The 22,694-nt window shown below is 38.4% G+C and overlaps 1 protein-coding gene across 6 annotated transcripts in view; it reads right to left on the bottom strand.

The window, feature by feature from the left end:
* Positions 1-22,694, bottom strand: part of LOC132378833 (cytoplasmic polyadenylation element-binding protein 1-like) — a 98,570-nt gene that overhangs the window by 31,850 nt on the left and 44,026 nt on the right. For all 6 annotated transcript variants that reach the window (XM_059946082.1, XM_059946081.1, XM_059946078.1 and 3 more), the window contains one exon: positions 17,333-17,518. In XM_059946082.1, coding sequence (XP_059802065.1) covers positions 17,333-17,518 — 186 coding nt within the window. The remainder of the gene's footprint in view (positions 1-17,332; positions 17,519-22,694) is intronic.

The following is a 22,694-nucleotide window of genomic DNA, read 5'->3' as shown; positions in this document are numbered from 1 at the left end:
CAACAAGAAACTTGACAAATTGACCACAGCATGGACTTTGCAAGTCAGGAAATATAACAGAGGAGTCTGCCATCATTGAGCCTGCTCTACTATTCAAGATCATGACTGTTCTGGTCATGAACTCAGCCTCACCAACCTGCCAGGATTTCCATCTTATAAAAAAATGTTGTACTTGTAGGCAGCACATCCCAATGCATCTATTTGAATAGGAGTCACTGTCACAACCTCGATTTCAAAAAAAAATCTAACCTGAAAAGATAGTTTGAATTTAAACTCCCCAATTAGAGAAATTTACAAATCAAGACCTTTGACTAATTAATAGGCAATCAGGGAACCCCAGCCAAGGCCCAATCACTGTTGCATTTAGGCTACATCCACACTAGACCAGATAAATCCGTAACCAAAGATTTTTCTTTGTTTTGATCCTCCATCCACACTGAAAGTTTTCCTCCCCAAAAACAGCTTTTTTAAAAAAATGCTTTCCGGAGTGTGCAAATCTGAAAACATCAATTGGATATGTACAGGGTAACCAAAGCTTTTTAAAAACAGTATCATGACGTGCCAGAACAGATGGTGGCTGCAACATGGCATTTCATTGTTTTCTGGAACTCAATCTCCAACACAATAGCAGATGGCTTCAGGAGACTGTCCCTGAGCAGAATATTACTGCAACTTTACAGTACAACAGTGTTTCAACACTGCCCCCCCCCCCCCCACCCCACACAACAATTTCAGAATTTCAGAACAGACAGCAACGAGACTAATGCCAGGAGAGTTAGAAATGTACTCATACTTTTGACCCAAAAGCTTACTGAATAAGTATACTCACTTTGTGCTGTTTTCTGTCCTTGTATGAAGGTGGTTTACCCATTTATGCAAATACTTCTGACAATAGATATGTAACAGCCTAATATAACATTGTATGGAAATACAACACTGATGCAGACATTTTATACATTTAACAAGGTGCTTTATTAATGTATTGCTTGTGCATACATTCAATAGATGCAATTGTCACTACTTCCAAAATGTTATTTTTAAGTCGTAGCTTGTTTGGCACAGACATGAAAAGGCTAAGTTTCACTTTTACTCAGGTAAAAATAAAATCAGTTTTGCCCAGTAACTCGTTTTATTGCACATGTTAAACAGCAAAATAATACAGAAAGACATGGCAAAAATAAACAAATGAGGTAACAGTAAATTTCACTTTTGCCAACAAGCCTTATTGCATTTAGTTGTAGCTGTCGTCCCTTTCATCAGTGAAAAGACTATGGCTGTAAGAAATGTTTCCGGGGGAATGTTTCTGTGGAACTGGGGAAGATGTTGGTGGGGCCACCCGGGGGTCTGCGTGCCCCTATGTGTAGCTATTGTAGCGGCTGTGAGGCTGGTATTGTAGCAATGAAAAGAACTTGGGGTGGGGGGAGAGAAAGAGAGCCATCATATTCCTCATCATTGAAAAACTGATCAACTCTGTTGCAGAGGGATTTGCAAAGTTCGTCGTCAGCCAGGTCATACTGTCTGTGAACTCCCTGTCGGTAGCCTCCATACACTCCAGTATTTGTTTTTTAGTTTTAAGTCCTCCTGTGAGAGAGGACTTAAAACTTTTAATTTCCTTTTAAAAGTTTTTCTAGCCTGTAATTGGACAAATGTGCACCAAATCTTTCACGGCGAGATTCAACACCAAACATGTCACTTGTTTTCTGTAGATGTGTCCTGTGCATGGCCAGTAGGTGATTCACCCAAATAGCCATTTTAATATGGACAGAGGTATTTTCAATAACACCTGGAGTGGACGCCTACTGTGTTTTTTTTTTAAAAAACGCGAAACCAGCGTTTTCAAAATTATCCGGTCCACTGTGGGTATAGCCTCAGCCTTGATTCTAGGTCAATTGACTCCACAGCTGTAAAAGCACAATTTAGCCCATCAAATGTGCGCAAACCTACATGGACTGAAGTGCATTAGTTAATTACTTCATAGTAACAATTAATGACAAACAAGTGCAGCTGCTCCCTGGTTACAGAAGTAGTGAATTACAAATATCCAACCCAAATTTCAGTTAGAGCAATATATCACAAATCCACAAGATATAGGAGCAGAATTAGTTTATTTGGCCATCAAGTCTGCTGTCATTTCATCATGGATGTTCCAATTTCCCCTCAGCCCCAACCTCCTGCCTTCTTCATGCCATGACCAATCAAGAATCCATCAACCTCTGCCTTAAATATACATAAAAAGCCTCCACAGCTATCTGTGGCAACAATTTCCAGAGATTTACTTGTCTGGCTAAAGAAATTCATTTGTTATAAAAGGACACCTCTGAGACTGGGTCCTCTGGTCTTAGACTCCTACCATAGGAAACATCCTCTCCACATCCATTATCAAGGCTTTTCACAATTCAATAGGTTTCAATGAGGTCACCCCTCATTCTTCTGAATTCTAGAGAATACGGGCCCAGAGCCATCAAACACTTCATGACAAGCCATTCAATCCTGGAATCACTCATGAACCTTCTTTGAATCCTCTCCAGTTTCATAACATCCTTTCTAAAATGAGGGGCCCAAAACTGCTCAATACTTCAAGTAAGACCTCACCAGTACTTTTATAAAATTTCCACTTTAAATTGTAGAAGAGAATGACGAGCACAGAAAGATTTATTAACCCGTTTTAAGAATTTTATTCCATCTATCATAAGATAGATTTACGTCATTTAGGTCATCCTCCCAAGCTCTTTTTTTTAATCTAAAAAGTCTTGTCTAGAATCAATCAACAAGTTATAGATACCGGTAATAGAACCATTGATAAAAGGTTTTAAATTTAAAAGATCGTCCAGTAAATTTATCAGGACCTATAGGAAAAGTAGCTAATTGGAAACATAGAAAATCTCCAATTTGAAGGTATCTGTAAAAATGTGATTTTGGGAGTGCAAATTTATTTGACAATTGGTCAAATGAAGCAAGAGATCCTGAGATAAACAGGTCCCAAAACACAATACCTAATTCATCCCAATCTTTAAAAGCTTTATCAGTCATGGAAGGGATAAAAAATAATTAAGGAGAATGGGAGATAATGAAAAATTTGCTAAACCAAAAAATTTTCTAAATTGAGACCAGATCCTTAAAGTTTGCTTAACAACTATGTTATCTGTTGTTTTATTTGCTGAAAAAGAGTATGATCCAAGAAGAGAGACAATAGAGGAATTTTTTTTTCTCTACACTTAACTTCCAAGAAGACCCATGATGGGCAATCTTTAGGACCAGAAAGTAATATTCCTTATATTGGCAGCCCAATAGTAAAACCTAAAATTGGGTAAGGCTAGTCCACCCATCTCCATTTCTTTGTAAGTAAACTTTACTTAAACGAGCTTGTTTATTTTTCCAAATACAAGAGGTTAAAATTGAATCTAAAGAATCAAAATACATCTTAGGAATAAAAATTGGTAAAGCCTGAAAAAGATAAAAATTTAGGAAGAATCTTCATTTTAAATCGAATTAATTCAGCCAATTAGGGATAAAGAAAGAGGGGACCATTTAGAAAGTGTCTTTTTCACATAATTCAGTAAGGGGTTTAAGTTTTCTTTGAATAAATTCTTGAGGTTTCTAAACAGAAGCTCTCCAGTTTTTACCCGAATGTTTCTCCACTTTGTAATAAATGCAACTCTGCTGATGCCTCTTTAATTCATACATTTTGGTTTTGCCCTACAATTGAAAAGTTTTGGCAGGAAGCACTTCATACCTTCTCTCAACTTTTTAGGGTCCAATTTGACCCAAATCCCCATACTGCCTTGTTTGATATTATTGCAAATGAAGATATAACTTTAAATACTCCCAACCTACAGGTTTTAGTTTTTAACCTCTTTTAGCAAGAGCAATCTTGCTTAAATGGAAGGAGTCTGCCCCTCCTACACATCTTAAATGGCTACGTGATATTATGTCATATTTAAATTTAGAAAAGATCTGCTGTTCAGTCTTAAATTCAAAACAATCTTTTTTATCATATTTGGAGACCTTTCCTAAATTACTTTTCCAATTTAAAGTTTAACAGTGCACAGACTTGTGTATATTTTTAATCTTCTCTTCTTAAGTGAATGTTTTTTTCTAATTATCCATTGTCATGCATCAGCTTTTTTCTTTGGTAATTGGTAGGGGGTTGACTTTTTTTAAATATATAATTAAAAAAAATAATGTATGACCTATCTTTAAATTTGATTACAGAGTGGTATACCTTTGTGTTACGCTATAACATTTTGATCAATTTTATTACAATATAGGTACACAAGTTATGTTGAGATCTATCTGTGTTGCACTATAAATCTTTTTTCTGAAAAAAGATATTGTAAAAAGAAATTTCAGCATTACATCTTTGCTTTTATATTCTAGTCCTCTTGAAATGAATGCCAACACTATATTTGCCTTACCACAGATTCAACTTGTAAATTAAGCTTTAGGGAATTCTGCATAAGGACTCCCAAGTCCCTTTGCATCTCAGTTTATATTTTCTAAATGAATAGTCAACCCTTTCATTTCTTCTACCAAAGTGCTCGACCATACATTTCCCGACACTATTCCATCTATCACTTCTTGCCCATTCTCCTAATCTGTCCTTCTGTAGCCCCTCACTTCCTCAAAACTACCTGCCCCTCCACCTATCTTCATATCAGTAAACTCTGCAACACAGCCATCAATTCCATCATCCAAATTACTGACTTAAAAGCTGTCCCAACACAGACCTCTGTGGAACACCACTTTTCACCAGCAGCCAACCAGAAAAGGCTGCCTTTACTTCTAGCCAGCCTCTGCTTTATCCATGCTAGAATCTTTCCTATTATACTATAGACTGGTAGTTTGTTAAGCAGCCTTGTGTGGCACCTTGTCAAAGGCCTTCTGAAAATCCAAGTACACAACATCAACTGATTCGCCATTATCTATCCTGTTTGTTATTTCTTCAAAGAATTCCAACAGATTTGTCAAGCAAGATTTTCCCCTCGAGGAAGCCATGCTGACTACGGCCCATTTTACCATGCGCCTCCAAGTACCCCAAGACCTCATCCTTAATCAACTCAACATCTTACCAACCACTGAGATCAGACAAACTGGTCGTTTGTTTCCTTTCTTCTGTCTCTTCTTGGAAGAGTGAAGTGACATTTACAAATTCCCAGTCTTCTACAACATTTCAGAATCCCACTATTCTTGAAAGATCATTACTAATGCTTCCACAATCTCTTCAATCCAATTGGTCCATACTGACAATGTTGTCGTCCTAGTTAGACAATCGCCTGCATTTGGCCCATCTCTCCAAACTCCACTGCTCCATACATTACCCAAGTATGCATTAAATTATGCTATTGTATCTGCCTCAACTACTTCCTCAGGCAGTTCATTCCAGTCACCGCCCTTCAGCTCTTTAATCTTCCCCCTCAAATCTATGCCCTCTAGTTCTAGACTCTGCAGAAAAGATTGTTACCATCCATCTTATCTGTGCTTCAATTTTTAAACACCATGGTTGCACCCCATTATGTTGCAGGAAATTAACACTTAGCCTGCCCAACCTCTCCCTAAAACTCAGGCTCCAGCACTGTCAATATACTTGAATCTGTTCTGCATTTCAGTTTAATGCATCATTCCTGTGACATGGTGACCAAAAAATGTACAGTATTCTAGTTAGCGCCTTACCAATGACTTGTACAACTGCACCAGTATCTTAACTCCAAAACTCAATGCTCTGATTGATAAAGGCAACTGTGCTAAAATGGAGCCTTTCTTCCTGATGCCACTTTTGAAAAACTGCACTTGTATCACTTGGCCCCCCCCGTTCAATTAGACACCCCGCAGTGCCATACCATTCCTAGCACAAGTCCCATGTTGGTTTGACTTCACAAGATTTATTACCTCATTTATTAATTTTTTTTGCTCACTTCCTTAACAGATCAAGGTCTCCTTTAATCTACAATAACCTTCATTATCATCCATACTTTATTTTGTCACCTGCAAATTTCCTGAAATCTGCATTCACATCCAGGTCATTTATATGAGTAAGAATTCCAACACCAACCTCTGCAGCACACCACTAGTCACCAGCCTCCTTGCCAAGAAACAACCATCAATCTCCACACACTGCTTCTGACCTCCAAGCCAGCTACTAGATGTCATGGAACCCAAGAAGAGCTAATCAACCAGCCAGTCTGTCATATGATATCTTGAAGCTTAATAAACATCCACTGCCCTACTCTTACCTGTTATTACTTCAAGGAACTCAAGATAAAAATATCTTCCTGTGCAGAGAGCTATGCAGCCTCCTATTCAGATGGAATATCTAAATGCTGGTAGATCTCATCCCTCCAAATTCCTACAAATGTCAGACTGACCAACCTGTAGTTCCCTGGTTTGTCCTTGCTACCGTTAAACAGAAGGACTTTAACCACCTGTCTTTTGGGAACTTCAAAGGTTAACAGCGAATCAAATTTCTGCAAGGACCAGCAATTTCTTCTCTAGTCTCCCACGGAAACTAAGGATGCAGTCAGACTCTGGGGATTTGTCCTCAGAATTTTCCAATACTGCTCTCACAAATCAGATCTCTTCATCACAAAACAATTCACATCACTTAGGAAAAGCCTCAGCTGCCTTCAAACAATATTGCAAACCCCACACCACCTCATCAGTAGTTTGTGTGCACTAATATTCTTGATTTTCCACTCCACCCAGGTTGCATTCCAACAAACATGCTATAACATCACTTGCTGATAACATCACCTATACTAACTTCTCTCAGACTTTGTAAATTAGTCCAAGGGCCAAAGATTTCATTACAAATTTGGGGGCAATCATTCATTTCAGAATCACCAAAAATTCTGTTCAGTTCTCAAGAATTGAACCATTACATAACTTTGGAAAACCCATGCAATAATCTTGTTTCAGTCAGTTTCTACAGGGTATCAAAGCATATTCTGAACTTAAGTGCAACATGTAGTGATTGACTGTCAAACATTTATGATAAGTGCTTTCAGTATACATGCAAAATGCATGTGGAATGTACTGCCAGAGGAAGTGGCCAAGGCAAGTTCAATAATAACAAAGCAGTTGGACAAGTTGTGAATAGGAAAGGTTTAGAAGGTTTGAGCCAAACTCGGGCAAATGAGGGCCATCTTGGATGGGTATCTTGCTCAATGAGGGCCATCTTGGATGGGCATCTTGCTCAATGTGAACTAGTTGGGCCAAAAAACCTATTTCTACACTGTAGAAACATGAACTGAATTATACATAGTCATACACTGACCAACTCCTGAAGCAATGACAGCTGTTCTAACTATTATATTAAAAAAACCCACTAGATTTAACAGCTCATTTTTGCTACTTTGGCCAAGTGTGCTGTTTCAAGTACCCTCTTCTCACTGCCACCATCAAAGTGGTAGTACAGGAGTCTAAAGACAATGTTTCTGGAACAGCTTCTTCCCCTCTGCAGATTTCCGAAATAGACAATGAATCTATTAAAAATGCCCCCCCCCCCCATTTTTTCTCCTCCTTTTGCACTATTTACTTATACACACAAACATACATATACACATACACACACTTATTGTAATTTATAGCTTTACTATTATGTACTGCAACATGCTGTTGCCACAAAGCATTTTTTCCATGGATTTCCAAGTTCTGCAAGGGTTCAATTCTGAGAACTAACCCTGAATTTTTGGCAAGTCTGAAATGAACAATTACGCAAAATACACCAATGATATTAAATCAGATTCTAATATTACCTATTTAGAATATTTAGAAGTATGAAAGAATCATCAAATGATAGAATTTCTGGATGCCTTCATACTTAACTGAATCCAGAAGAATGATATAGTGCCTATAAAAAGTATTCATCCCTCTGGAAATTTTCATGTTTTATCACTGAACATTGAATCAGTGGATTTAATTTGGCTTTTTTGACACTGATCAACAGAAAAAGACTCGTGTCAAACTGAAAACATTTCTACACCGATCTAAGTTTATTACAATAATTAAATAATTAATTGCACGATTACTCAGCTCCTTCAAGTCACTATTTAGTAGATGCACCTTTGGCAGCAATTACAGAGCCCTGAATGTGGGAGCGGGGGTAGGTATTTACCAGCTTTGTACATTGTACACTGCAAATTTTCCCCATTATTCTTTGCAAACCTGCTCAAGCTCTATCAGATTGCATAGGGATCACAAGTGAATGGCCCTTTTTAATACCAGCCACAAATTCTCAATTGGATTGAGGTATGCACTCTGACTTGGCCACACCAGAACATCAGCTTTGTTTTTAAGCCATTCTTGTGCAGCTTTGGCTATATGCTCAGGGTCATTGTCTTACTGGAAAAGAAATCTCCCTCGTCACAGTTCTCTTGCAGACTGCACCAGGTTTTCCTCCAGGATTTCCCTGTACATTGCTGCATTCTTTTGCCCTCTACTTTCACAAGCCTTCCAGGACCTGTTGTACTGATGCATCCCCACAGCATGATGCAGCCAACACCATGCTTCACAGTAGGGATGGTGAGCTTTTGACATGCGGTGTTTGGCTTCTACCAAACATAGCATTTAATCTGATGGCCAAAAAGTTCAATTTTGGTTTCAGACCATAGAACCTTCTTCCAGCTGACTTCAGAGTCTCCTACTTGCCTTCTGGCAAACTCTGAGATTTCATGTGAATTCTCTCTCTCCCCCCAATAGAGGCTTTCTCTCCCACAAGCTGTGACTGGTGAAGCACCTGGGCAACAGTTACATGTGCAGTCTCTCATCTCAGCCAATGAAGCTTGCAACTCCCACAGTTGTTATAGGTCTCTTGGTGGCCTCCCTCATGGTCTCTCTCAGCTTTTCAGGACTGCCTGCTCTAGGCAGATTTACAGCTGTGGCATATTCTTGATAACTGACTTAACTGTACTTCAAGGGATATTGTGACTTAGAAATTTTCTTGTATCCATCTCCTGACATACTTTTCAATAACCTTTGCACAAAGTTGTTTGAAGTGTTCTTTAGTCTTCATGTTTTTGGCAGGATACTGACTCACCAGCAGTTGGACCTTCCAGATACAGGTGTATTTTTACTACTATCAATTCAAACACAGGTGCACACAGGTGATCTCCATTTAACTAATGTGACTTCCAAAACCAACTGGCTGTACCAGTTATGATTTGGTGTGTCATAGAGGATGATTACTTTTGTAACCAATTATTTTGTGTTTTATACTGTACTTATAATTAACTTGGATCACTTCGTAGAGATATTTCACTGACATGGAAGTCTTTCCGTTCAGTGTCAAAAAAGCCAAATTAAATCCATCAATTCAATGTTGTAAAATAAAACATGAAAACTTACGGGGGGGGGGGGGCAGGGGAGAGAAGAGGGTGAATACTTTTTAAGTAGGCACTGCATACCAAGGCCAAAATCCGTATAATCAAAATACACCACCTCAAATGCCTCATTATCCATTTGACTCCTTTGGTGAAACCATACATTTAAGTCAAGGGTATAAATAAAAAGCACAAGCAACACACAAAATGCTAGATGAACTCCGATCAGATAGCATCTATGGAAGGAATAAGTCAATTTTGAGCCAAGACCCTTCATCAGGATTGGAAAAGGGGCAGAAGCCATAAACATTGCCCTGGAATTCATTCATAACCTTAAGTTTACTCATCAACATTCACTCCAGAACCCCTTTTTATTCCTTCACCCACAACCCCACTTACATACCAAATTGATTTGCCATGTTTTCACCCAATCTACATCTTGTTACAGAACCACTATGCATCAAATGCTCTTCCACCCACTTTCAAATTAAGTGGAAAATTTGTTCTCTCCTTGACAACTGAAGGCAAAGAAACAATCCCTGTGATACTTCACTTGATACACCCTTTCTGTCCAAAAGAAATTCATTTATTCCATTTTTTTGTGAGTTTTCAATCCATGCTAACACTTCTGCTCAATTTCTGCACCAACTTGTCAAATACCTTTGGAAATCTAAATACAGGTTCCCTCCTTACCAAGTCTCACATTCAAGAGCAATATGTTGTCAAACAACCTTTCATAAAATCATGAACCATTTTTGATTATATATAGCTTTCCTCAGCTATTAGTTACTGCTGATTACTGGCTTCAGTATTTTGCCAATGAATGTTAAACTGGCCTGAAGTTCCCTACATCCTGTCTTCTCCCCTTTTGAAAGGGGTTATTTTCAAATTTCCAATCTTCTGGAATTGGGCAAGTTCAGAAAAAATTAAACCAATGGGTCCTCTATCTCTGCAGTCACTTGGGCCTTTGGCCAAATGAATTTCTAACACTATTCACAGCAACAGGGATTTTTAGCAAGTCTCTCTTAATTTCAAATTAGCTCCTGTTAATGTAGGGATATTTGCAGTGTCCTTCAATTTAACTTTTGTTTCTTTCCCATTAATTCACTAGTCTCTCTCAGATTCCACATTTGGGCTGCTACCTTTCAAGTTTTCTCCATATATTACTACTTTGATATCACATGAAACATTCTTCATAATCAATTTTCTGTCATTTTTCTTTGCTACAGGGTCTCAACATTTCAAGTCCTCTGGCTTACCTGTCTTTGCACTTGGTAAGCCCTACTTTGTCAGCACATAGGATAATGTTAAATTGCAAAGGGTCTCCCATGTGAAACATTGACTTTCTTTCCTTAGATGTAGCCTGCTGAGTATTTTCAGCATTTTTGTATGGATCATCCTCAACCTCATTTATTAACTACAGATTATGCTTCATTCTCAAGGAACCCTTCTTTCCAACTGGGATAAACTCTTGAATATTGACCAGCTGTTTAAATATCTGCCACTCTTTTTAAAAACCCAATTGCCCTTAGACAATTCTACCTTCATAATTGTTCTAACTGCCCTATATAAGTTGAAGACAGTGTTTTCAAACCTGTGACATTCAACCTGAAGCTGCATCTGGAATTCTAGTGTGTAGTGGCCACTAGCAACCTCTCAATCCTTAAATTTCAAGGAGGGCAGTTCTGTTTTTAAAAATGCTATTTTAATTTATTGGCACTTTTCTGCTCATTTAGCCCAGAATCTTCCCTAATATTTAATCTTGTTTTTTCCCCAACCCATTCTCCTACCTTTGCCATGCAACCCTCAACTCCTTTACCAATTAATTGTTCCTTGGATGCACCCAATGACTTAACCTGCACAATCCAGTGGTAATAAATTCCACACATTTCTCACTCCCCGGCTGAAGATTACCTCATCTTGGTTTGTGTCCCATAATTTTGCCCTCAGATTCTAGAATAATCTTTGGAAACTATACTAGCAATTATTCAGTAGGCCTTACACACTCCAGAAGTTCTTAATGCAATACTTTTTGCTTGCTTGGTTCATCTATTCAGTATTAAAATCTTGTGCTATTATAGTTCTCTTCAAAAGATGCTACATTTTTCCACAATCTAATGGGGGAGGGCAAATTTTGGTGGAATATGGGCTACTCCTAACACTTACCTTTCTACTAATCATGACTTGAGCCCCAACTCATTCTACAGTAACAACCACTGCCTCTATACCAAAATACATTGCACAAATACACTGATTAAACCACCATCCAAGCTTCTTTCCCTTTAACATGTTCTTTGAAATATTGTACAATTTGGAAAATTTCTAAGATTAAGCTTGGCATTTTACTAAATCTGTGCTACATGCCCTATTCTTCCAGATTTTCTGCCTTGCCTGTCACATTCTGCTTGTCAATGTAAGTCACATCTTATTTACTAAGCTCCCTGGAGACATGGCCTCAACCTCCACCTCTTAAAGACCTTTAAAGCTTAATTAGGAAACTATACTTGTATATTGGATAGTAAATAATAAAGTTGTTTCTTCAATGAGAATGCAATGCAAAGGTCAGCTTTAGTCCTATGAGATAGAAAATATGCCTTTTATTTAGGTAGTACCAAGGCAGACATCCCTAGAAGCCATTTTTAAAAACTTGAAAATTAGATGCCTCCAGGTAACAAAAGTATTTTAACAGAAGAAAATCTGCAGATGCTGGAAATCCAAGCAACACACAAAATGTTGAGGAACTCAGCAAGCCTGGCCGCTGAGCTCCTCCAGCATTGTGTTGCCGGTATTTAATAACCGTAGTTTTGAAAAGGGAATAGGGAAATATATTCAATGCAATTATTACATGGGAGAAAAAAATTGAGGTGCAGCAAGAGATCTGATAGAAAAGATAAATGGAAGACAAAAAACTCACCTCAAATAACCCATGATTTTTGGCACAAAAGCTAATTTTTTTGCACAATTCATTTTCAACCAAGTGCAAGATAGTTAGATGCAAATGAAATTGGTAACAGGTCTCATCTCAGGCATGCCAGCATGTTACAATGATGTAACAAGTTTGATCATAGTTTAAGACTGAAAGGAATACTGCTGAGGTTAACATTTCAGCTATACTCCAGTGCAAAGTGCTACAGGGATTGATATCAGTTAAATAAGTAATAGAGCAATGTAGCCAACGATCATGTACATGTTGAAATCCTGATGAAGTGTCTCAGTCCAAAATATCAACTATTTGTTCCTCTATAGATGCTACCTGACCTGAGTACCCGCAGCATTTTCTTACTCCCTATTTCCAGCATCCACAGAATCTCTTGTTTATGAGGATTACCTAAATACAAGCAAGGAGCTCTTAGATAAAGCTGTATGGAGGCATGGAAAAAGTACTGCATTTTGCTGATCAAGCATCTCACTGCTGCTCCTATGGGAACTTAGGCATGCTGTTTAAAAAGGCTGTTGGCCAACAAGATCCAGCATCAGCAAACAGCACCAAGATTGTCAGGTACCTCAATAGAAATGCCCAGTCCTTAAATCTTTCTGCTGATAAGTATCAAGCCATTGAAAATCTGATTTACAAAACACTGGACATGCAAAACAAATGTCTGTTTTGCTTAAAACAGAAAAGGATCAGTCACAGAATGAGGCAGGTTCATTTTATTTCACATGCACCACCTGCGTAACCATCTCACCTTCTGCCCTTTTGCTGCAAGCATTCAAATCTACACTTCCATATTCCTACATTAATAGACAAGTGTCCCAATTAGACATCGAGGGAAACTCATGACCAGCTCAGAATATTGCCATTTTACAACCATGATTTGTAGGTACATCCTTGACAATAAATGTACATAGTTGAGAAGATCTTAACAGTAAGATTGGAGAAAAGGACTAGAGACCAATGTATATTATAATACTACATCCTATTGGTACTAGCCTCACTGCAACTTTAGTAAACCTTGGATATAGCCAGAGAAAGCCTCCCGGTAGCCCAGAGATATTTTGTTCCTTGTGCCTCAAGCTTTAAATAGCATCTTTGTATTTTTGATATACTACCATTGCTGTAGTTAATAGTGTACAAACCACTGGGAAACAGGGACAATTCAACGTGCCTGAAGTACCTAGGCAGCAACAAATAGCTTTGAAGCATACCAAAAATAAAAAGTGCTTTTGGTAAAAGTATTCAAATCCATAACTTGAACTTGAAGATTCCAATTGCAAATCTTTATTCAAGTCAAATAGTGGATTTTAGTTAATTGGGCAAGCTGCTTATTTGGGATGACTCTTCAAAGAAAAGCTAATCCATAGCTGGGATTCCTTCCATTTGGGACACTATGCCACTTAATTGAGACAGGAGATTGCAAAACAGTTTAGAAGTAGCATCAGTCACATGCACTTGTATGGCTATCAGACACTGCTCAGAGAAAGTTTTTTTTTTAAATAGCAGCTGTACAAGTTCAAAAAGCAGTGATTTTTAATCATTGATAATTGGCAAGAAATAAGCAGGAAGACAATACAGAAGTGTTTTGCTCACAATGCTAGAAATGGTTGGGAGTGAAAATGAAATTTCACTGCAAGTTGGGAACAAGGAATGTTACAATGAGAATGATTGCATCCTCCAAATCTTCAAAGGCACTGAAGGCAGTCTACTATATACACGAGGTGTCCAAGCTGATTTTGTTCAATTACATTCAAAAGAACACGTTAGCATACACTGAGTGAATTCCTCTAACAATAACTAATAGGAACTACTAAAATTGCAACAGTACTATAAAACATTAAAGTTTGATTTATCTTGTACATTTAATACATCATTTATTTAGCTAAACAGTAGTTTGTCTTTTTATACATTAGCTATTTCCATGAAACTTTGGCTAAATGGGGGTAGCCATTTAATAAGCCAAAATGTACTGGCCCTAATGTGTCCCAATTAACTGGAATCCACTATTAAGGATTATTCACATTGTGGAAGTTTATATGGCAAGCTTAAAAGATAGTCTTTGTAAGTTAGAGGATTGGGAAGCTTTTAAAAATTAACAGAAGGAAACTAAAAAAGTTGAAACAAGGTAAACTAGCCAGTAGTATAAAGAGGATAAAAAATATTTCAGATATATAGAGACCAAGAGGAGAGAGTGGATACTGGACCACTAGAAAATGATGCTGGTGTGGTAGCAAGATAGCAGACAAGCTTAGGTATTTGTGTCAGTCATTACTAGAAGACACTAGCAATATACCAGAAATTTTAGTGTTGGGGCAGAATGAATGCAGTTGCTATTACTAAGGAGAGGGTGCTTGGGAAGCTGGAAGGTCTGAAAATAGTTAAGTCACTTGGACCATGGACTACACTCCAGGGTTCTGAAAAGGTAGCTGAAGAATTGTAGAAGTAATAATAACATTTCAAAAATCACCTGATACTAGAATAGTTCCAAGGGACTAGAAACTTGCAAATGCCACTCCACTCTAAGGGAGAGAGGCAGAAGAAAGGAAATTATAGGCCAGTTAGCTTGACCTCAGTTGTTGGGGAGATTTTAAGAGTATTATTAAGCATGGGGTTTTGGGGTCCCTGGAGGTACAGGATAAAATAGGCCAAAGTCATTGTTTCCTTAAGGGGATATCTTACCCGAGAAACCTGTTGCAATTTCGAAGAATTAACAAGCAGAACAGAATCAGATGTTTACTTGGATTTTCAGTAGGCTTTTGACAAGGTGCCACACGAGGCTGCTTATCAAGTTGAGCCCATGGTTTTATGGAAAGATACTAGCATGGATAGAATCAGAGTCAGAAAAGTACAGCACAGAAACTGGTCCTTCAGCCTATCTAGTCCACATTCAAATTAACTACTCCCATCTGCACTGGGTAGGATAGAAGATTTGCTGACCAGCAAGAGGCGAAGAGCAGGAATAAAGTATTTATCTGGTTGACAGCCAGTGACTGGTGTTCAGCAGGGGTCAGTGTTGGATTCACTTTCCACATTTTCATGCACTTTGGTAGAACAAGACATAGAATTTTTTTTATTAAAATATGGGAAAAAAATTCCAAAAGCAGAGTTGCAAAGGGACTTGGGTTTCTCACTCATCATTCCCTAAATCAAGGGTTCCTAACCTTTATGCCAAGAACCAATACCATTAAGCAAAGGATCACTAACCCCAGGTTAACAACTTGTCCTAAAGGTCAACCTGCAGAAGGAGTCGATGGCACGGCAGGCAAATGTAGTTATGCATTTGTTTCACAAGGACTAAAATATAAAAGCAAGGATGCAATACTGAGGCTTTAAAGGTGGCTAGACCAAAAGCAGCATTGTTTTGGGGGCCTTCTAAGGATATACTAGGATTGGAGTGTCCAGGAGATTCACCCCCAGGATCATTCTCATGAAAGTGTTAAAATATGAGCAGTTAATGGCTCTGGGTCTGTACTTGCTGGAGTTCAGAACAATTTGGGGGAGGGGGAGGAGGAGAAGAGAGGAGGAGATGAGATCTCATTGAAGCCCATCAAATAATGAGAGATCTAGATCAAGTGGATACGGAGAGGAAGTTTCCTATAGTAGAGCACTCTAGGACCAGAGAGCCCAGCCTCAGATTAGAGGGATGCCCATTAATAGATGAGGAAGAATTTCTTTAGCCAGAGGGTAGTGAATCTGTGGAATCTGTTGCCACACAGCTGTGGAGACCACATTATTGCATGTATTTAAAGTAAAGGTTGACAGGTTCTTGATTAAGTCAGGGCATCAAATGTTATGGGTAGAAGGCAAAAGAATGGGGTTCAAAGGGATTATAAATCAGCCATGGAGTGGTGGAGCAGATTCAATGGCCCAATTCTGCCCCTATATCTTATAGTCACTTTTTGTCTACCACAGATTTTAGAATGCTGTGAATCAATGCTGAAAATTCAGGGCCAACTGGAAAACTTCACATTTGGTGGTCTAATTTGACATGTCAAATTAGAAAATGAAGATAACCCACAGACCAGTGGTAGAGGGAGAAAGTGGCTTTTTCATAAGCTGAGTTCAAATTCAAAGACTCAAACACTGCAGACAAGCCAACTATACAATAGTTGAAAGGACACAAGGTGGATGTGAAATGTGAAGAGGATGTTTCCTCTAGGGAGGGTATCCAGAACTAGACAGCCACAAAATTGAGGGGCAACCTTTTAGAACAGGAGAATTTTTTTTAGCCAAAGAGTGGTGAATCTGTGGAATGCTCTGCCACAGACTACAGTTGAGGTCAAGTCCATGGGTATATCCAAATCTGAATTTGATAAGATTTCTAACTGGCTAGAGCATCAAGGGATATGGTGAGAGAGTAGGTGTAAGGGGTTGAATGGGATCTGGGATCAGCCATGACCGAAATGGTGGAGCGGACTTGATGGGCTGAATGGCCTAATTCTGCTCCAATGTCTTTTGGTCTAATCGCAAATAAATGTTGCTATAGGGTATAATCAACTCCAAAGCAATAGTACAGGTGTTTGAGGATGGAAAGGTAATAGCGGGAAAGAGCAAGGAGAGAGTACCAGATGAAACTGAGACAGACTAGCACATCAGGGTTGCTGTCAGTATGCTAATATGCCATTAATTCTGCACAATGATCAACTCCACCAAACCTTGTATCTGAATATTGCAGGATCAGATTCTGGAAAACTTCCTAGTTGTTAGGCATCAACTTTAAACCAAGCCTTCTGAAGTCAAGCTTTTCTTGAAAATGTTAACCAAATTGATATTTTACGAATGTTAATACAAATTGTTTAAGAAATGCTTGCATTAAAGCACATTTCAGGACTTGCTGTTAATATGACTCATTGTTAAATGGGCAAGGAGATATAATTTTGCATCCAAAGCTATTTTTTTGATAAAGCACCTTACTGACAAGCTAAATCCTACAAAACTGACATTACAGGCAAATTTATAGCAAAGATTTTATTGCCTCAATTTACATACTTAAACACTGAACAAACAATCATTAAGTGAGATTAAGAAACTAAAGTAGCAAGACATTTAAGCACTACTATTAGTGAAATTAATCTGCACTCACCTGATGAACTGGTAGGTACCGCAGGATCAGAGTCCTGGGTGCTCCAGGGTCGGTCCCACCCAGTTAAATTCAGGGATTGGAGGCCCAAACACAGGTCCATTGTGCCTGGGAGGCCTCGTGATGAATCCTGTATTGATGTAGGAAACAACATCCTGCTGCTAGCTCCTGGATCAGTTTTATTCAAATCTACAGTGGGAGAGATTAATATTTAAGAATACAGTTGACTGCATCCCATCTGTCCAACACCTAATTGGTAGCTGCACCCTCTAAAACTGTCAAGCACCTTGGGCTGGATCAGTTTAGCATGTGACTGAAATGCTGATGCACTCACTACAATCCTGTGAATTACATCACTTAGTTCAAGAACTTAATATTTTGAAGTTTATTCTGAACTGCAAGAATCTTTGCATCAAGAACAACTCGAAGCTTGGCAAAAATCAAACTGATGTAACTGCTGCACCACCACAATCTCCTCCCCTTCAACACTTTAATCTGGATAACTTCCAACTGCTTGCTCCAGCCCTGAATCAGCAAATGCAGAATAAACTGAACTATTCTGGCTGTGTGGTGTCTGTTTACTTCTGACATGCCAGACTTGCTCTACATCCAATTATCTTCTGTACAAGGTTGTGATGCCACCTTAAGGAAATTAATTCTTCTTTGACTTCCAGTATTGAAGCCAGGAGAATTTGAAAGACACCTAATCAACTACATTCTATACAGCAACAGTCATGCATTTATCTGGAAGCTTCTGAGTGGAGCTTACTAGCTTCTATTTTTACTAGTGCAAGTTTAATTTGTTTTCCTTTTCTGGTTTCTGATTACTGTGAAAATGGTTTTGCTTTTGACTGTTTACTCAGGATCAATTCTGAACTTGTGGGAAGATAGTTACAATAGGAAAGTAAATTTAATACTAGTTAAAATGTACTGTACTATGGATAAAATGCAGAAGGGTACCATTTGCCTAAGCTCTCTTCACATGCACATTACTGGCAACGCCCCATATCCTATAAGGAGAAGCACTGTTGACGTTTTGGGACGAGACGTCGACAGCGCTTCTCCCTATAGATGCTGCCTGGCCTGCTGTGTTCCACCAGCATTGTGTGTTGTTTGAATTCCCAGCATCTGCAGATTTCCTCATGTTTGCCCCATATCCTATCCCAGGAAGCAATCCATGTCTGTAAATAAGTTACCCCTTCAAGACCAAAACATGTTCAAAACCCTGCTACCAAAGCAAAAATCCCTTTGCAAACCCACATTTTACTCTATTGCATAATGCCTCAAGACAAATATCAATTGCACCTCCAATAGTAGCTACTTAAGTAAACAATCAATCTCGAGGAATCTTATTTAGAGTACTTTAAATTGCAAGAATAATGTGCATTTTAACCAGAGGAAACACAGATCAAAGGCAGCCTATGATACAAGTTTAAGACAGTTGCTTATCATGTTCTGCAGCCAAAGTGCAAATTATACCATACGTTATTGCAGTTAAAGCAAGATGAATGCATAGACAGCCATGATGAAATTTTACATTTCAGAATATATAATGGAGCCAATAAAAGTATTTAAACTTAGGTACAACTAGGAAGGCACAAAATTAGAACAGATACTGGTAAAAAGGGATATTTCAGTAAATGTCACATTCCAGAAAAAGATTCCAAGGGGAGGTTTCTGCAATACAAAATTTGATACCAAGTGCAAATGAAATCTCAACTGTGCAAAATGTGGCAGCTAAGATTGGGCAGAATATTAAACAATGAATGAGGAAAAAGATCACAAGAAACTGCTTTTACAGATTTAAGTAAACACTAATCCTTTATAACCAATTTTATGGCATATTTAATAAATAGTTTAACAGCAAACAGGACTGATGCAGGATTTCCAACTGAAGCATCAATTTCTTTGTTCCCAAAGATGCTGCTTGATCCACAGATACCAGCATTTGCTCTTCTGTTTTTCATTAATAAACTGTAAATCAAGTTTCGGATGTATACATTTAAGAATCAGACCTTTGATAAGCTGACATTTCCAAGTTAGTTGTGGAAAATCCTCAAAAGGAGGAAAGGTTACCATGCATACAATTTGATTTAAAACCTTTTCATGCTATTCAAAGCCTAAATTGAAAGACATGTCAGCACATGGGTTTATGTGTGATTTAAGTACTAAGTAAACTAAATTTGTCTTCCTGCGGACAAATGCTATTTTCTACCTTAAATGTACCCCACACCAGAATGAAATTTCTGGAATCAAAATTTAATGTTTGTCTAAAACCATCAAGAGTTAATTTCATGTTTTATAAACTGTGTTAACTGAACATCTCTTCAACAAGTCACACCCAGAAGCCAAGCGAATATTATTAATTCAAATTGGGAGGAGAAACTGGGTACCCACATTAGGTGTTTGGATGTGCCAAATCTTGAGTAGGATGGATATTTTTTGACCAGAAGCATTCAAAGTTTGAAGTACTGTATATATTCAAAGTATACAAAGGGTCTCGGCCCGAAACGTCGACAACACTTCTCCCTATAGATGCTGCCTGGCCTGCTGTGTTCCACCAGCATTTTGCATTGTTGGAATTTCCAGCATCTGCAGATTTCCTCATGTTCAATCTTGCAATTCATCCACTTACAGGCAGCCACAAATCAAGAAACCCAAAAGAACCAATTTTTTTTTTTTTTTTTTTTTAAAAAGACCAACACCCAATGCACAGAGAAAAACTAAAGCACTTCTCAAAGTTGTTCTGCTACACAACTGAAAAGCTAGTTAAAAGCAACCTCTTGTAAAATTGCTTACTTCATGTTGCCCAAATAATGACAGGACTTCAATTTTTTTTTGTAAAAACTTCAGAAGTCCAGTCACTGTTGACCATTAATGTATTAGACTAGATAAAACTATATCTCAATGCCAACATGATAAATTAGTACTGGTTGTGCATTCAGCAAGATCACATCTGTATCCTTACCAGTAGGGAGCACTGAGCTGTAACAAAACACCTGGTGGTTTAGGACTTTCAAAAGCTAGTAACTAGCATGGGCAGCACTGTGGCATAGTGGGTAGCACAATGCTCAACAGTGACAGCGATTATAATTAGGATTTGATTCCCAACACTGTGTAATGAGTTTGTATGTTCTTGCCATGCCCTTTGGGTTTCTCCAGGTGCTCCCATTTCCTCATAAACCCTCACCAGTATTAGGGCACCAGAATTGTGATGGGCTACCCTCAGCATAATCCTCAGATTGCAAATGTCATTGATGCAGACCGTACATTTCACTGTTTTGATGTACATATGACAAAGCTAATCTGAGCAGTATTTCATAGTTGACCAAATATTTCTTCAAAGAAATTTCAATTTTACATCTTGCTAAAAATTGGGATTAGATTTTCTAGATTTGCAGAACCCAAGCTACCTCACCTGAACAGCAGTAACCACACCCAGTCTGTTGAACACATTAAATGAAACATGCTTGAAATCTGAAATAAAATGCTGAAATCAGTTTAGGTAGCACAGATCAGTCCTCTGCCAGAACATTATGTGGAAAACACCAGATGACTTTGTTTACAGTTAGTCACAGGGTAACACTGACTGCACTCCAAGGTGATTTTTTTTTCCTATTTATCCACACTCCCTGCAGCTTTATAACAACCATCTTCCCTCCTTCCTGAAGGATTTCAACCTAAAGTCACCTTCCACAGGTACCATCAGATCTTATTTTTATTTTTTAAACAATTTTTCAACTACCTGTAATATGCATTGGCAATTTACTACACACTGGCAATGTAATACTACACTGGAAGTTTTCAATGCCATATTGGTTACAGAAACCAGGATCAAAGACTTGCTGTTTGCCCCTTGCAGCACCTCACATGAACTGAAAGGCATCAAATGTGCACTTTAAGCCATGGCTCATAAAGAACCTAATAAATCAGCGAGATCAGGTTTTATTTCCACGGCCTTGGACATGGCACATTTTGGACAAAACATTCCTGACTCGACCCTTGTGTGTGTTGTTTTTTTTAAAATGAGGCCGAGTGGCTAACTTGACACTCAACCCGGCATGGATGGAAGCGTGCTCAAGGATGGCAGGCTGAACTAGTACTTAATTGGCTAATCCTAGTTGCCCACAAGTTGGTGGTGAGTGCCTTCTTGTACCAATGCAGTCCATGGTGTGCATATTTCTACAATGCTGTCAGAAAGTTCCAAACTTTAACCCTGTGATAATGAAGGACCAGCATCATTTCCAAGATAGTGTCACTTGGAGAGCCAGATCTAGGTAGTTATCCCATGCTGTTGCTGTCATTGTCTTTCTACAGTAGCTCAAAAAAAAGCTACAGTTTGAAAGGTGCCAAGCAATTCTTGGCAAGTTGCTGTAGAACATACTAAAGGTCAAATACCCCTCATCTGAAATTCCAAAATCCTAAAACCTGCAAACTCCCAAGTTCTTTTTTGTGTACTGACACACCAGATAGGAAATTCCACAAGGTGGTGGGAAGGTTCCAGGTGATGCACAGGTCTCTTGTATACCAGACAGTTCTGAGAAGTGACCTCACGTATGAGCAAAAGTTAAAGAAAAATAGAAGAACTGCATAAAGCAGAGATTAGTATCTGTATTGAAAGAGTAGATTAATCAGTGGAATGAGCACATCATTTAAAAGTATGCTGATCATGAAACAAGATCACTAACTGAAAATGAAAGGTAATTGAATATTTTGCAGCCTGGTTACAGTAATTTAAGGCACAACATGAAAGCAATTTAAGATTTGTGGTTTTTGGTGCTAAGTGCCTGCTGACCATGAACAAATTCATGGACAAGCTTACTAAGATCGTCACTGATGAAAATCTAACATGCTGAATGGCAGCTTTGGTACGTATGTGATGAAAAGCAGAAGATACCCAGTGCCATGCAAAAGTTTGGGCACCCCGGTCAAAATTTCTCTTACTGTGAATAGTTGAGTAGAAGATGAACTGATCTCCAAAAGTCAAAGTTAAAGATGGAACATTCTTTTCAACATCTTAAGCAAGATTGGTGTATTATTTTTGTTTTGTACAATTTTAGAGTGAAAAAAGGAAAGGAGCACCATGCAAGAGCTTGGGCACTCTGAGATTTGAGCCCTCATAACTTTTACCAAGGTCTCAGAACTTTGCTTGTTAGGGCTTTAGCTTGTTTGCAATCATCGTTAGGAAAGGCCAGGTGATGCAAATTTCAAAGCTTTATAAATACCCTGACTCCTCAAATCTTGTCCCAACAATCAGCAGCCATGGGCTCCTCTACACAGCTGCCTAGCGCTCTGAAAATTAAAATAAATGATGCCCACAAAGGAGAAGGCTATAAGATAGCAAAGCTTTTCTGGTGAATTTAAA

The sequence above is a fragment of the Hypanus sabinus genome, chromosome 21, assembly GCF_030144855.1.
Source record: "Hypanus sabinus isolate sHypSab1 chromosome 21, sHypSab1.hap1, whole genome shotgun sequence".
NCBI classification, from domain to species: Eukaryota; Metazoa; Chordata; class Chondrichthyes; order Myliobatiformes; family Dasyatidae; genus Hypanus; species Hypanus sabinus.
This window is presented reverse-complemented; position numbering and strand designations above follow the sequence as displayed.